Below are 15,998 nucleotides of genomic sequence, written 5' to 3'. Positions count from 1 at the left end.
ATGCTAAATTCTATCTTCCAGAAAAAGCAGTAACTCAGATGCCAATCTGATAAAGGTGTATTAAGATAGTAGCCACACAAAAATTCATGCCAGGGCAAAACCAATTAGTCAGTCAAGTCTTACTTTGGTTTCTTTCACAATATGAATAAGTATCTTTAAAATACATGAAATAATAATGTAGACCTGAGAATTACCTTGCAACATTCCCAAGGATGCTACAGATACAATAAAATTTGCTTTAAACCTCTAGACTCTGACATTTTTCACTACTAAAGAGCCTAGGAAACTTGATCCTAATTCAGGAAAATATTTAAGCAAAAGATAATTCCCACTTCTATTCAATAAGAAAATTTAATTTATACCTTCTTTTAAATACATATCTTAATCCCACCAGAATAATGTTTAAACTCAAGTTTATGATTAAGAATTTAGCATTTATAGGCACAATTAGAGCCCTGGGTACTGCACAGCTCCAAAAATAAAAAATACTTCTATTTTGACCGCCGTCAACATGAATAAACAACTTTGAATGGTACTGCCGATGACAAAATTGCCTTGAAGTATATAGCTGCTCTTGAGAAGAAGAGGAAATGTGATATCCCATGTATCGGCCATTATTCATCAATAAGCAACATTCCATGTGGTAATGGGGCTGATACAGAGCAATAAAGGTCAGGAAATGTGTTTATATGATGTGTTTTACACAGTGCATTAATCTGATTGTCCATTATTTCTAAAGCAAACATGGAGGCATAAAAATTATATTAACCGTTGCACATAAAGTCTTTTGTCACATCAGATGTTTGTCACACCTTGTGAGAGCCACAGCGGCATAGCAGGTGCCCTGCAGAATTTAAAACAGTCGGCAGGTCTCCGGTACCCAGAGGATCACATTTTTTTTGTGATGGAGCTCAGTTAATGTTGGAATTTGCCATTCGGATTTTCGTTACTTGTCAGTACAGATATCAGCTCATTAACAGAAATCAGCCTGCAAGTGCAGGAAAATTAAAACACAGAACATACAGTGACGAAAATGTAAATTTTAATGGCTTGCTTTAGATTAATTTAATCACTGAGGCTTATTTGTCAACCTTAGAAGTGCTGACAAGTGATGGTCTTTCTTGGGCTGCATTTCTTTGACTGTACTTTAGAAAAGCATGTGTCAGTGATATAATCAAAGGTTAGCAGGAACATCTAATTAAATCTTCTTGCAGGGGGAGGTTGTTTGAAAGGTTACTGTCTATCACGTATTATTTACTGTCTGAATGTAGAGGGCTAATGTGTGTTTTATTGTTTTCAAATGCTTTTAGTAACATGAAATATTTAAAAGAAACCATCTCAAAATGGGATTGAATTGTGTGTATCTAGAAATTTCTTACTTACTGTTTTGCAACTCTAGAAAGTCTCTCTTTTTCAACCACAAAATAAGAATTATAAAGTAGCTTTAATGGATCAAGGCAAGAACTTCCTACAAGCTTCATAAATTATGTATTATGACTGTAACCTTGAAAAATAACCATGTTTATTAACGCTTGGCTGGGCTTTTTATTGCTGCTTCTTGTTAGATTCTGTGATCTCAATATTTAAATATCTCTTTCACTAGTTGCAGCTTCTCTAGAGAAGAAATAGTCACTTATAATAAATCTCTAATTTTTTTCATTATTTTAATCATTCCTGGAGACAGCACTGAATATGAGAACCATCCCGAACAAGGGAACCATCATCATAAACATGTGTACAGCACCTAGCACAGTGTCCTGATTTCAGTTGGTACTTGCAAGACTTGTTACAGAGTTACTATGTCGTTCTTTGCTTGTGGATCTGTTAAAGAACAGATCAGTTCTTTCTGCCTTGCCATTTCCAGACGTGTCTCATAGGTGTCCTTGAGCATTTTCTACTTTCTAGTTATGACTGCTGTTGATGTAGAGATCAGAGTTTACAAGGTATGGTTCAGAAATACAGAGATTAAAAAAAAACCCTCTTCTTCTTGATGACTTCTTTGTAAGCCACATAACCACTGAGGCCACTGTGATTAGGTATGGACTGATGCTCCAGATTCACAGGGCCCGAGGCCAGAAAGCATAATTAAATCCACCCTCTGACCTCCTTTGTAACTCCATCTGCTCAATTTCACCCACTAAGGCTGAAATATAAACTGAAGTATCACTTCTTTTCTTTACAACATTTGTCTTGAATTTGAAAACTAGGAATTTTATATCCAGGCCAAGCATCATAGACCTAGTACAGAAAAAACACTCTTCAAATATGTTCATGGTTGAAGTTTTAATCTTCAGAAGTCTAAGGAAGAATTTTACCTTTTACACTAGGAAGAAGTCTCAAATGAGCTTTTCCCTCTTTAGTTTTCATTGTTTTTAACCTATATCTGATGAGTCTGCTGCAGCTTCCAGCCAAAGAGTTTGGTTTTACCTCAAGGTAGATGCACAGTGCATCAAGAGGCTTTGAATTTCCTCTTGTAGCAGTTGTTTTTCTAGGCTCACACTGGAATAGAAACAATTTATGAGAGGGAGCAAGGGGTTCTCCCCAACTCATAAGCGTTTGGTTCAGTTGCCAAAATTTGGAGCTACTCTTAGACTCTCCTTATAGATCCTGGATAGAGAGGCTTCTCCAGAGTGCATGGTGGAACAGGGACTTTACCTAGGTTTAGATCCTGTGAACTTCTGTGTCTGAGTTTGTGCAGTACATTTTTCATAGACGTTTCCTGCCTTCTCAGATGAGGGTGGTGTTTATGTCCTGTCCTAGCGCAGCAGATTTGCAATAATCTTGGCTCACTACAAGCATGTGATAAGCATGAAAGCTTGGTAAGCACACTGTGTTTCAGTGTTTTAGTTACAGGGGTCTGTGTCAGATTGCCCTGCCATGTCACTGTAAAGGAAAAGAAACACTTAAGAGAAACAAAACATGCATAGAGACAAGATCCTTAGCATGAAGTATAGGACTTCTATTGTTTGTTGGCATATGGGCAACCTAAATAAAAATTGTGATGAAAATTGAGATAATTTTAATGACTTTGAAAAATTTATATATGGGAGGGAAAGCATACCTGAAGTTCAGGCATGTCAAAATGTGACATTTGTGGTTTAAAGATGTTATGTTGTATATTAAAGTTAAAAAGCTGTAATCAGTAATGACATGTGCGGAAAATCCTACTAGGCAAAGAAAAATATAACAAGGTGAAAGTTAGTGTTTTCCATCTCTCTCCAGGCTAAAAGTGAACAAATCAGTGTGAGACACCTGACATCGGGAAACTGGGAAGTTATCAAAATCCTGGCATATGATGAAAATACTCAAAAGATGTAAGCACTATTCTCTCTGTTTATGAAACTGAGTTATTAAAGTGGAATCCATTTAACTAGAAATAGCATATCTAAAGTTAAATAACAATATTTCTTTCATTTTTGGGCATTACCATCAATTTTACACTCCTTAGTATGTAAAGTGTAGTTGTAAGCCAATTTATCTGCCAGTGTATTACTGCATGCATTTTTATGCAGAGAGAAAAGGAGCATACCATCACATCAGTTGACTTACTGTATTTTGTAAAATAAATCAACACACAGTGCAACAGTAATAATATTTTGGTGACTTCTTTCCAGATAAGAAGTCATAGTAAATTTTCAGTACTTGATAAATCCCAAAATCTTCATTTTTCATGCCTGCTTGGTTACTGCATGAAGTCTTTGGACTTTGGGGATCTGATTCAACCTCATAAATGCAAATCATATAAAGAGATTATCCAAACCCTTGATTGTCACCCAGCTCACTCAGAGAGAAATCTTTCCAAAGCCCATCTTAGTGCTATAGTGGGAAGAAAATATAGCACATACTTGGTGATGTTTGGGAGCAGTACAGAACTGACACAAAACACCTGAAAGCTCCACATAATTTGGTTAGTCTTCACATATATCTGCACGTGGCAAAAATTAGAGATGTGTCCAATTCTGATTTTCTTTAAAAGGCAAGGACCTTTTTGAGGCTGCAACAATGCTGTCATCTCTACTGGTACTGGAGAAACACCCTTTCTGACCAGTCCTTCCATGGGTTTTGAAAATATATACGTAGAGAATATCTTGGTATTTCTCCAAGGTTCAGATGAAAAAGTGAGGTCTGAGCACACTCAGCCTGCAGAGAGGGCTGCCTCAACCCTCCTGCCTCTCAAGCAGAAAATGTGTGGGGATCTCAGCTGAGACACACCAAGGACTTGTCTTGATATTCTTGCAGCAGCTCTACTAAGCCTCTTTCCACCCACGCAGCCTTATCTATAAACCATTGCCTAGGGTGCTGGCTTCTGTCTCTAGATAGAAGAAAAAGTCATTCTACAGCTCAAAAAGGCTTTTGGGTATCATAAGACCTGTTTTAATTTATGATAAAATTTCATTGTGACCTTTTTCTACTCCTTGGATTTATATTGCAAACTCTTGGAGTGAAGGAGAAACTATCTTCTGTATTTGTAATATGCAGAAAGGGGTCCTAGTTGCTGCTAGAGCTCCTGGTCATTACAGGAATTAAACAGAAAGCATGAAATACTGTGTTCATCACTGTTTTAATATGAAATCATATAACATCTGAAATAACTACTCTGTATATTGGATCTAAGTTTAATCTTGGAGCTGAGGTTTATATGTAAGTAATTGATCTTCATGTGTATTTGGGAATTTTTAATTTTAAAATTTTATTTATGACATCTCTCTGACTTCTAAACGCCACCCAAATCTGACCATTTACCAAACTGAGTTTAACCTTGTTTGTCTTTTGGACACAGTTACTTCTTAAGCACTGAAGAATCCCCAAGAGGAAGACAGCTACGTAGGTAAGAAGTACATGGGGCTATGTTAACAGCTTCTTCATACCAAGCTATAAGTGCTATGATGACATTCTGTGACCTTAATTGCTGCTTTGGGCCTTCAGTAATCATTTATATTGTGTAAAAGTTAGTGCACTTGAGCTGTAACAAGTAAAGAATCACAGTTTTTCAAAACTAAAAATGCTGATGATATTTTTACATTTTTTTAAAAAACAGAAAAGATTTTACACTTAGGTCTTCACTAGTAAGTATCTAAAAAACTAAAACTAATGCAAGCATGTAATATGACTGGTTTTAATAGTGAAAATCTTCTAAATAAACATAATATTGGGGTTTAATTGGGATTTAAAGAGAGTGTGCAGAGCACCTCCTCCTTAGACAAACCTCAGTGCTTAAGTCTGAACTTAATGAACCTTTTCCTGGTGTCCTACTAACACTGTTACCCACAGCTGGTTGTTGGAACCCCAGTCTGGCTTTGGGCAGGTTTTGGATCCTGTCCACATTGCCCAGTTTACAGAACAGTAGTCCACTGTGCCATCTGAGAACAGCTTTGTCAGACACAAAATAAGACAGTGATATTTTGGCAAGTTTTGGAATGGAAACAGATTTTCTTGCTTGGATGAGCTAATTCTTGGTTTATTGATTTTATTCCAATGGAAAATGTTTCTGATCATTTTCTTCCCCAGCGTATCAACAGTGGGTTCATTGAATCGTCAATGTCTCTCATGTAACTTCCTGAAAGACCAGTGCACATACTTCAGTGCAAAGTTTAGCCCCATGAATAGGCATTTTTTGCTGCACTGTAAAGGTAAGTCAAATGCACAGCATCTAATAGTACTGTGTTTGCTTCTGAATTAATGTATTCCCCTGAGAAGTGCATTAGGCTGGGGTCCTAACATTTAGCTCAGAAGTGGGTTACTCAAATTTCTGTACAGTTTATTGCGAGACTGTAAGTAAAGACATTCTGTGTAAAAGCTAAATAACAAGTGATATCAGAAAGCTGCTCCAGTGCTAACCCTTCGGTCCTAGTAAAGGACATTGACTATTACATTTACCCTAAATAAAAATCCTTCACCAAAACCTGTGGAATTTATAGTGATGGTACTGTGATTCATAACAGCTCTGTTAAGTTATGTGTTGAGTCTGATCTTGTGCAACTATAGACAGTTAAAAAAAATGAGGGCCTGCTTTCGGTAACACTGTGTCTCTGTGTATATACATGTATGTGTACAGTATATCTGTACACACCCACATATGTATGTGTATATGTGTATCTACCAAAAAACGGGTATGGTTTAATCCTCACAGACAGATCTTCTTTATACAACTGTACAACTGCAATAAATAACTTTTAGCTTTTTATTGTTAGCTGCATTCCAGTAGCAGTAAATGGCACCAATTGGGTTCAGAGTTTCTGTATAAACAGAAACTAGAACCATCCCACACTGAGAAATTTATAACCAGCATCCAGGAAATAAACACTGATAAATAAGTAAGACTATAAAAACAGGTTCAGAAGAGCATGAGGCAATCAATAATAAAGTGTATAGCTAGACCTGTTGACCTTGAAACTTGCAGTATTTTATAGACAGCGTTCTCCCAGTATTTTTGCTCAACTAGCATCAGACCAAAAAGAGTAGGACACAATTCATCGGAAATACATGTGAATAGCCTATTCTATTTGCATGCATTTTCTCTATTTCTTTTGCAACTGTATATTTTTTTTTCCACAGAAATAAAATATCTGCCAGCTTGAGAATTGAATCTATTCCAACAAACAATCTATGAATATAGATTGGCTAAAATAAGGTTGGGTTGTTGTGGTTTGGGTTTTTTTTTTTGGAAGTGCACCTATAATACATAGCTGATTAGAAAAAAAGAAGAAACAAACCCAACTGTATGGCTTATACGTGGTTAAATCTGAGGCAGAAGTTATGGAGCTGATCCTGAGGCCCTTATCTGAGTAAAGACTGCAGTAGTAATGAGCTCCTCGTGGTTTAAGCAAAGTTTTCCCTTGTGCTTGACATAGTCCCTGTGGGGAAAGTCTCTGATTCCTGCAAGACGGAGGGTTGTTAAATCGGGAAGAGTTTTTTTCCCTGATTCAGCAATGTGCTAGGGCCCAAAAACATAGCTGCTTGTTATTATTTTAGCAAACTATATTCAGCCTGTAATTTTTAATGTCTTCCTTTGATGTAAAAATATGGATGCCAGCAGGAGGTTGCACATGAAATTGCTCAGAAGTTCATGACTTTCAGTGACTTTGGAGATGGCAGTTCTCTGAGCTGGTAGGACTGTAGATCATCTTCCCAGGATTAAACCTACACTCCACTGAGTTGCAACCAGTACACTGCCCTAAGCTGCAGGTGTTGTGCAGGGATGATAAAGCACTGTCATTAAGTTTTTCCTACCTCTAACATTAATGTGTAGTTGTCAACTTGGGGTTATTCAGAGGTCTTCTCTTGTGTTTCATCAGAGCTTGACAATTACAACGGCAGTGTGGCCCTGTGTACTGCCACAGCTCGGCAAAATGCCTGTTGTGGGTTGGATATTTGACAGTAGCAAAGTTAATGGCAACATCACCATAGAGCAAATATTAAAACTCTTCTGCAGGGAGCTGCTTGTAAGAGTACGAGGTAAACTGCTTCAGAGGGGTAGATACCACATCTATGTACATACGCACTCATTTTCCCACTACAAAAAGCCTGACTGAATTGTTACAAAAGCAATTTGCCCAGAAGAGTCCTTGGGGGACTGTGGGCTGGTTTGATCTATACAAGTTTCAATTTTCCACCTCCTGTTTACCTGTGAGCACCTTTATTAGGATAGTTTTTCCTTCTTAGTTACACTCAACCAGGAGATCTGTCTCAGTGTACCAGCTGTATCCTTCTCCAGAGACTGCCCTGATTGAGGAGTTATTTCTAGCCTGGTAGATAGAGGACTGACTCTACAGTCTCTCAGTTTCAGCAAGTGTGTCCTTTACATTTATTTTCCACATTGCATGTGGATTTTTCCTTTAGTATTTCATGAACACTACCAGATGTTAATCTCTACTTAGCAAAGGGAGTTATTGTTTTCCCCATTTTATACCGCAGGAAATAAGTTGTGTATTTAATGTTAGTTATAGAAGGTCAATTAGAAAGCTAAGTGCTGTGCTTAGTTCTGATGAGCCATAACACAGTGCCTGTAACACAAGTCTGTCTTTCTCTTTTCTGACAAGCTTTTTAATCTACTGTAATCTCCTGTTTTCAAAATCTGTCATCATCTTTCCATCTTTTAGTACGGCAAATAGAACTGGCCTGAAAAATGCCAATACTTTCCCCTTCAGAGATGGTCTTCCTTAAATTGGAATTCAATGCAAAATGACAAATTCAGAAGTAAAGAGCGGGGGGGGGGGAACAAACCACAACAAAAAACTCCAGAGACAGCAGAAGAAATTATATTCTTGAAGAGCTAAGGCAGAAAGCTTTGATTTGTCAGCAATCTACCTATAAGATTTTTGTCAATAGTCTCCCTTGAGACAGAGAATGAAATTAATAAAAAACTTCAGTGGAGGCTGTCAGAGGCTGTGAATGGCATCATGGTATTTATTTCAGGTATTTAAGTTTCCCTAGACTCATACCATAATTAATTGAGAGAGACAACCTCTCAGGATGACTCAAAACACATAAATTAAGCTCTGTCTCTGAACTGCTCTCAAAGGGAATCTTTCTTCCTTCAAAAAAGAGGAGCCTTAACTCCTAATTTCAGAGGTTCCATGCCTTCATCTGCCATGGGGTCCTCAGGGACTTCAGCTTTCCTGCATCATCCTTCATAGCCCAATAGTGACTGCACTCTTGTCTCACCGAGATAGAACTGTTTCCCATGCACAAATTCCATGTTGGGGATGGGTATGCAACGCTTTCTTTTGCAATTTTGTACTATGGAGGGATCCTCAGATCAGAGACAGCAAACTCAGCTATACTTCTGAGTATGCTGAATGTTTGTCACCCCTGTTTCACATGCCATCTTGCGCATTTGCACAGTACCTGTTGACATGGAGAATTATTCATGGTGCTTTTAGTTTCTTAATGGTACAGTAAAAATAAAGAATCTGACATTACCATGAAATAAGATTAGACTACATTACCCCTAGATTTAACGGTGATGCTGTTGGTGTCTTGCAGAGTTGGTGTACCAAAGGAGCTTCTTAAACAGATAATTAAGTGAAATATATGATAATTTTTTAACAGGTCTATAGCTTTTTCACAGAAAATATAAGCAAATATTATCATTAATTCACTTCCCAGTTAACCTATAGACAGTTTCTGAATGTCAAACTGCTATATTTTTAGACAGTGCCATTAAGTGCCTCTGTATTTTTTTTATTCTTCACTTATAGCTAAAATATGGAGATTATTAAAAAAAAAAATAAATTCTCCTTCTGGGTGCAGGGGTCTAGACTGCTTGCTGAACAGGCAGAAGGCAGTTGCCATTTCATGCTTTGTTGATCCCGTGGTCTAACCTTGTGCTTCCCAAGAGACACCAGTGGAGCTACTGCTGTGTTTGAAGAGAAGCATGTGTATGGGGCTTCTGCGATCCGGTCTGATGTGGTAACTGGTGCTCTCATTCTTTAGTGTTGAAATACTGAGTGCTAACTACCTTACACATCCTCTGTTTTTCCTCTCTCCTTAAAACAGGGCCAGGTGTCCCAGTTGTTAGCGTGCACAGTACCAGTAATACTGCAAGTGAGTATTCCTTATGGAATAGGTATATTTTATTATTTGTTCTTGATTGTTATGAGGAGGGTGGGGGCGTTGAATGGGCGTAGTAAATGAAAACTAATAGATGGCTCGTTCATATAAAGTTCTATTAATTACCTGTTAGCAACATCCACATCAGCAAAAGATAAGGAAAGAAGTTAATCAAAAGACTAAAACTTTCCCAGGCATTTCAGATATGTTTTATGCTAAGTGCATATCATTCATCTTCTATTTACACTTGAGTTAATTAGATGTCAAGTTGGTCTTCATTTCACTTTCTGTGTAAATTATGCTGCTATTATGATACACCTTCTGTATTTTAAGAGATGTTTTTAAAGTTACAATCCAATTATCTTGAGGTAAGGTACAGTCCTTGGATGATTGATCATAAAATCTGACCTACATGCAATGAACTTAGTCATTTTCTTATATTTCTCAATCGGAGCAACTCCACTGACATTTTCAATGATGGCAAATCCAAGAATAAAGGCTTTTTAGAGAGGATATTAAATACCTCTAATTTTCAAGTTTAATTCACTGTTTTCTGTATATTCACACCAAATCTGTTGCTGTTTCCTGGCTGCTTGAGGTGCCTTGTAATGGAAGACTGTCCTTCAGCAGCAGAATTTTCCTCACTTAGGTATTTCTCTGGTGCACTAGAGGTGCTTCAGCTACCTCCAACTCCACTGTGGCTCCACAGCATGAAGGTGTGGATTAGAGGAAAGGAGACATCTTTCCGTTCAAAAACACTGAACCAATCCTTACATATCCTTATTTCATTCATTAGATTATCTCCAGGAGTTTTCCCAGAATCCAAAACTCATGAACTGTACTTGTCTGCATCCCCTTTGTCATGGGTCAGCCATTATTGACCTGTAACAGTGGACCTAAACTTGCATGTTGAAATAGCATACTGATCAACAGTATCATGCTATGAAGTGCTAGTTAATGTCTGTACTTTGGCTTCTTTTTTTTTGTAAATTATTTTTTATTTAATGTTACTGTTAGTATTTGCAAGCTCAGTGTCATAGCACACCAAGGGGAGGGAGTTTTATTCAACTCAATAAGGGGTAACTACTGCTTGAAGGAGATTCATTGATTTCTGTAGAGCTACCCAGTTCTATGAAGGTAGACTTTCACTCTTTTTTACTTGCATTTAAAACACTCTTGGTAGTGAATTATTGTAAAAGAGATTTACATACAGCATCTTGGAGGAAAACAAAGCAAGTCAGGGTAGAAGGACGCTGTTTGTTGTAACAACAAGAAACCAAATAATAAGGGAGATAATTTACCATTAATGTTTCAGTGCAAGATTAGATTATCCTCTTCAATTCATAAAAGAATGATTAAGGATTACTTCAATTATTCCATCCTCAGACTATAATTATACCATTTTGGTTGACTGCCCAGAACAAACATTCTCCTTAGATTACCCATTTTGGCCCTAAGTGGAGGGTTTATTGTTTAATTAAAAAATCTACATTTTGAAAGGAAGATCGGTAATTTGTGTAAAAAATAAAAGAAAAAAAAATAATTATTCATTCTTTCTTGTGCAAAGGATTGCTTCAAATCCATCTGCAGCTTTAAACCAAACTGAAGTCTTGCTCCTGGTTGAAGTGCAGAAGACAGAGAAGGACACGCAGTGATGAAGTAGAGCTGTGCTGGCTAAATATTGACTTGCAATGTGTAGCTTGAAAAGGATGCCTGCTTGAGGCTTAGAATATTGGCCAGCAGACTTGCCTTTCCCTGTAACAGCTGTTGTTAGTATTTGTCAGGGATACTAGTATTCATGTTTGTCAGCAATTTCATTGTTAGTGCTTAATGAAAACAAAGCCTACTGAAGCCAGAAAATGGAATAGATGTATATGTTTTGAATTAAGCTGATTGCTCAGTTCCTGAATTTCAAAGCAGTTGCATTATAAAAAAGTATTTGCAGAAAGTATTAATTTACAGGATTTATCATTGCAAATTTGTATATTTTTCTTTAAATTTTTTGAATCTTGACTCATCTCTGATGTGATGATTCTCCGCACCTTCAATTTGCTTTTCTTTCCCTCTTTTCTACAGAGTTTTATATTTTGGAAAATAATGCTGTGTTGAAAGAAGCTGTTTTTAAGAAAAAGAATTCCAGGACCGAAATTAAAATGCTTCACATTGAGGATTACGGTAAATTTGTCAAAATGTTATTCTACCAAGCCAAAAACAATGTTACTGTTTTTCATCTGTGTAACTACCAGCCTTTAATGTTTTGCTCTTTTCTTAAAAGAACTCCCTTTACAGTTGTCACTGCCAAAAGATTTCACGGATCGAAACCAGTATGCCCTTCTATTAATAATGTAAGTATCTATGTAGAGTCACTCAAAATAATACAAAAATACTTCATAGAAAACATTTAACTCTGTAATTAGAAAATGTTTTTTTACCTCGTGGAGGAAAATTACCCCATGGATTTGAATTGATAAATCAAAAGGCATCTCCTCAGGAAGATTTTGTTATAGGTGCTGTCTAGTAGAGAGGCCTGGAGTTTTTGAGCTTGTCAGACCTAGCTCTGCTTCACTGTACTTTTATGTACATGAGGCATTGGCCTTTCTTATGATGTAGCTGCGAGTAGTTCTGCAGTCTTTCCTGGACCCATACTGATCCCTACCCACAGAGGATCTCATTCAGAGCATACGCTCCTTTTTATCCCTAATATAAATGTGTAGAGCCTCTAAGAGGGGCTCAGTTAAGATACATAAAGCAAAACTGCTTTTAGGAACACTGGAAAGAAGCAAAAAATATTTTTGACAACCAATGGCTAAAGGGATTATAGGCATGCTCCAAGGACTGTTGATGTTTGTAGGAAACCTCTATGGGAGAAAGGAGGTACTTCCTGGCAACCTGTACTGTTCTTTCAAAAAGAAATAGTGTGTGTATTTCTTTCAGAGACAGTCAGCCTTGACATTGCATATCAACAGAACATATAGCAGAGGAGGGCAGCAGAGTCATGAGGGTACCTAGAGCCTACCTAGGATAACTGGTGATGGCCAGCTCAGGGCATCATTCGTTGCTCTCCACCTGAGCTCAGCATGGGTCTGCTATGGGTGTAGCAGGCTTTCCTGTACATATAGATTTTCTTCCAGTCCCTCTTGGAAAGAATTGATATGAATTTACTAACATGAAAATACTATGTTAGGGGAACTTTATCACCTGGAGTAGACCTCCCCTTAGTGACAGCAGAGATCCTGATTTGTAATGTGAGGTCAAATTTACAAGCTTGAGCTGCAGAGTGATCCCAAATTCTTCTACTCAGATCTTAGATTAGGCATAAAACTGCTTCTTTCTAAATCCAGTTTGTGTTTAAAAGTCAGGTTTTTCGGTTGTATTTATCTGCAGTTGTGGTAGATCTCTTCAAGTGGCTCATAAACACGTTTCTCTTGTGAAGAAACAGGACACATGGATTATTTTAACTTTGCAGTATTTGCTAGCATAAACTTGGAAGCAGGATTGTATTTTAAGCAGTTATTTTAAGTGTGCCAAAGGCAAACCAACTCTGTGAATGGACACCAGCAGCATTACAGGGAGTTGCAAACACTTGAGGTTATTCTTTTTTCTGAGAGTAAGATAACCACTGAGGTGTTAGCAGTGTAACACTTTCCTTTTTAATTATCCTAGTAAATATATAATTTGCCACATACAGTTATGGTAGAATATGAGGTTATATACTTACGTAGAACCTAGAGAAGATGGTATGGAAGGATCAGAAACAGAAGGGAAAAAAAGCTAAGGAAATACTATCATTAAATGTTTTTAGATATCAAGAATTGAAATAACTGAGAACAGTATTGAGGCAAGGTCAGCATTTAAACTTACCAAAGTTGTGAGTACCCAGTGAATGAATAATGTGGTCAAATCATAATGTATGGCTATATTTTATAATTGCTTTATTTTTTTTATTATGTGCATGTGGGATAAAAAGGAAATTCATCCACTTATGAATACAGATTCTGGTATATCTACATTTGTAATATGGAAACATTGCTTCTCTCTAGTTATATCCTTACCTTTGCAATGCTGTATTCTCAATGTTAGCTTTAACAGGAGTTATTTTTAGAAAGCCCTATACACTAGTGAAAGTAGGAAACAAAATTTGAAATGTGTCCTGGCTCATGTAATGTTGCATGTTTCGTGTTGCACTCTTCCCTAGAAGAGAAAGAAGTTTTATTTCTTCAGCAGCTTTTTACAGACTTTAAGGTTGCCAGCAATCCTTTTTTGAATTAAAGATGTCCCCAAATGAGATATAAAACTGAAAACTGTCACTGAAGTTATGGGAGGTTCCCTTGTGGGATGATTATTTGAGTCTAATAAATTCTGTCTAACTCTTGAGAAAGAAAGATTGGAAATCTCTGTGCACGCAGAGGGTAATTTCTTGACCCACACAACTCCAAATTGACATTTAAGGTTTTTTTCATTATCAGGAGTACTACTTAAAAAAAAAAAAATCAGGGCCAAGAAGAACATGTAGCTTTTACAGGAAACACTGATTAGTTGTATATGTGTTATCATTTCCCAGATATTTGACTTTCCTGCGTCCCAGAGTGGTAGTGTTGGGACTGATTGAGAAACACCCTGTTCCTACTACTAGAAATGTTAGACAAGAATTGTATTAGTGGTTGATAACAAGTGCTGCCTTTCATATTGTTCAGCTGCACCTACTTTCTTGCTTACATTCTCAGGCATGATATCATTATATTCTAGCTATTGAAAGTTTGAAAAAGAATGCATATCAATTTCCTTGATAAGGATGTTTGTTTAATTTCCTTTTGGAAAGGAGATTCTATATAACATCTTGATCCAGGCAACATACACTTAGATGTATATAAAGACAAAATATTGTTCTGGAAAAGTGGAGTATTAACAGATATGAAGTGGCTTTTGACTTCCATTTCAGTAGCACTGCAATTTGACAAGGACTTGAGAAAAAGAGAGGGAGGGAAGGAAAGAAGGAAGAGATGAAAAGAGAATGTGAGTTTAAACCTGAAATTCACCTAATGTGTTTCTGCAGTGCAAACTAAATGCCTAGTTAAGTGCACATAAACTTCTAAGTGCATATAGCCTTTGTCCCCTAAGCTAGAGGGTAAATATGGCATATAAGTTCTAACAGGCTCTGACTGGCTTTTGAGCTGCAGTCACTGCTTTAGAGTCACTCCAAGCCTCTGCTTAAGATTCATCTTTCCTGTGTCTTACATTTTTCCAGGATCTGGTTTACCTGTGGGGTCTTGGCTCTGTCTGCAGAACTTTTGTGCTGGTATCTGGTTTCACTGACTCTGAATGAAGTGGGGTTTTGGTGTCTGAAGTTCATAATTTTACCATAAATTTTCATCAGCAGCAACTACTTCTGTGTGGTGTTAATGTGTTCTCTGGATCAATAGGTTACACTCATGAAAACAGAATTTGGAAATAGATAAAGAGGAGATATTTTGTTACTATTTGATAATTTTTTTCTAAATCACTGAAAGCTGGTCACTGTTTCAAAGGTACATGATTGTAATAAGGCTTCTGTATTCATGCAAGGATGCCTGCCTACAGGTAAATTTGCAGCACATGGCACCCAGGTGTCTTGAGTGTTAAGGCTGAATCCTGGAAGAAAGCCTGTACCAGTGGATTCTGGTCCTGGTGTGAAACCTGGGTGTGAACTCAGTACAGTTCCACAAAAGCTCAGCTTAAGAACCAGGCCCTGAATATCCTGTAACCTTCATCATCAGGATTTTGTGAAGATTCATCCGTTAACATTTGCAAAGCATGCTGTAGCACTCAAGTAGAAGATCATTGTATTGCTATGTTAAAATTTATGTCCATCTGTATGGCTGGCCTTTCTAACAGATAGGTCTCATGTAGAAACCAGTTATGTTGGCTAGCACTATTTTTCTTTCTAGAATTGTGATGCATAGGCCATAAAATGCTAAATAGATTGTGCACTCTCCTTTTTCCATTTGTTCTCCTAAACCACTAATACATTTCACACGCAATTTCCTTCTGATATAATACATACAGTGTAGCTATAGATTAGAGAGGTGTACAGTAATTGCCTGAAAGAGTGATTATCATCTCTTTTCTGTATAATTAAGATCAAAGTTTAAATTTCAGATCCTTGATTTTCTCATTATGGTTCACCTTACTCATTAAAAAAGTTGGAAGATGCACTCCTTAGTAACACAGGAAATGATTAAGTAAAGACTCTGGCATTTAATCTGGGTAATAAAATGAGAGGTGATAATCATTCTTTATTTTTTCTTGAACATAATTAACCTCATTCCTTCAAAATCTGTAGATAATGTATCTTAAATGTCAGCATTTATTATTTAACACCATTTAAAATTGTCCAATATGTAAGTGGATATTGTAAAACTGAATCAGTGGAGGAATAGTTCTGATCTTTGAGGGGAAAAAAGACAATG

At 37.0% G+C, this 15,998-nt stretch overlaps 1 protein-coding gene across 2 annotated transcripts in view; it reads left to right on the top strand.

Moving 5' to 3' along the window:
• The window catches only part of DPP10 (dipeptidyl peptidase like 10), a 236,361-nt gene that overhangs the window by 203,145 nt on the left and 17,218 nt on the right, over positions 1-15,998 (top strand). For both annotated transcript variants that reach the window (XM_026852613.1, XM_026852614.1), the window contains 6 exons: positions 3,223-3,314; positions 4,781-4,828; positions 5,509-5,630; positions 9,499-9,546; positions 11,629-11,727; positions 11,828-11,897. In XM_026852613.1, coding sequence (XP_026708414.1) covers positions 3,223-3,314; positions 4,781-4,828; positions 5,509-5,630; positions 9,499-9,546; positions 11,629-11,727; positions 11,828-11,897 — 479 coding nt within the window. The remainder of the gene's footprint in view (positions 1-3,222; positions 3,315-4,780; positions 4,829-5,508; positions 5,631-9,498; positions 9,547-11,628; positions 11,728-11,827; positions 11,898-15,998) is intronic.

This window comes from Athene cunicularia (assembly GCF_003259725.1).
Source record: "Athene cunicularia isolate RWA chromosome 7 unlocalized genomic scaffold, athCun1 chr7_part1, whole genome shotgun sequence".
Lineage (NCBI taxonomy): Eukaryota > Metazoa > Chordata > Aves > Strigiformes > Strigidae > Athene > Athene cunicularia.
The sequence above is the reverse complement of the archived record's forward strand: the minus strand, read 5'-3'. Positions and strand labels throughout refer to the sequence as shown.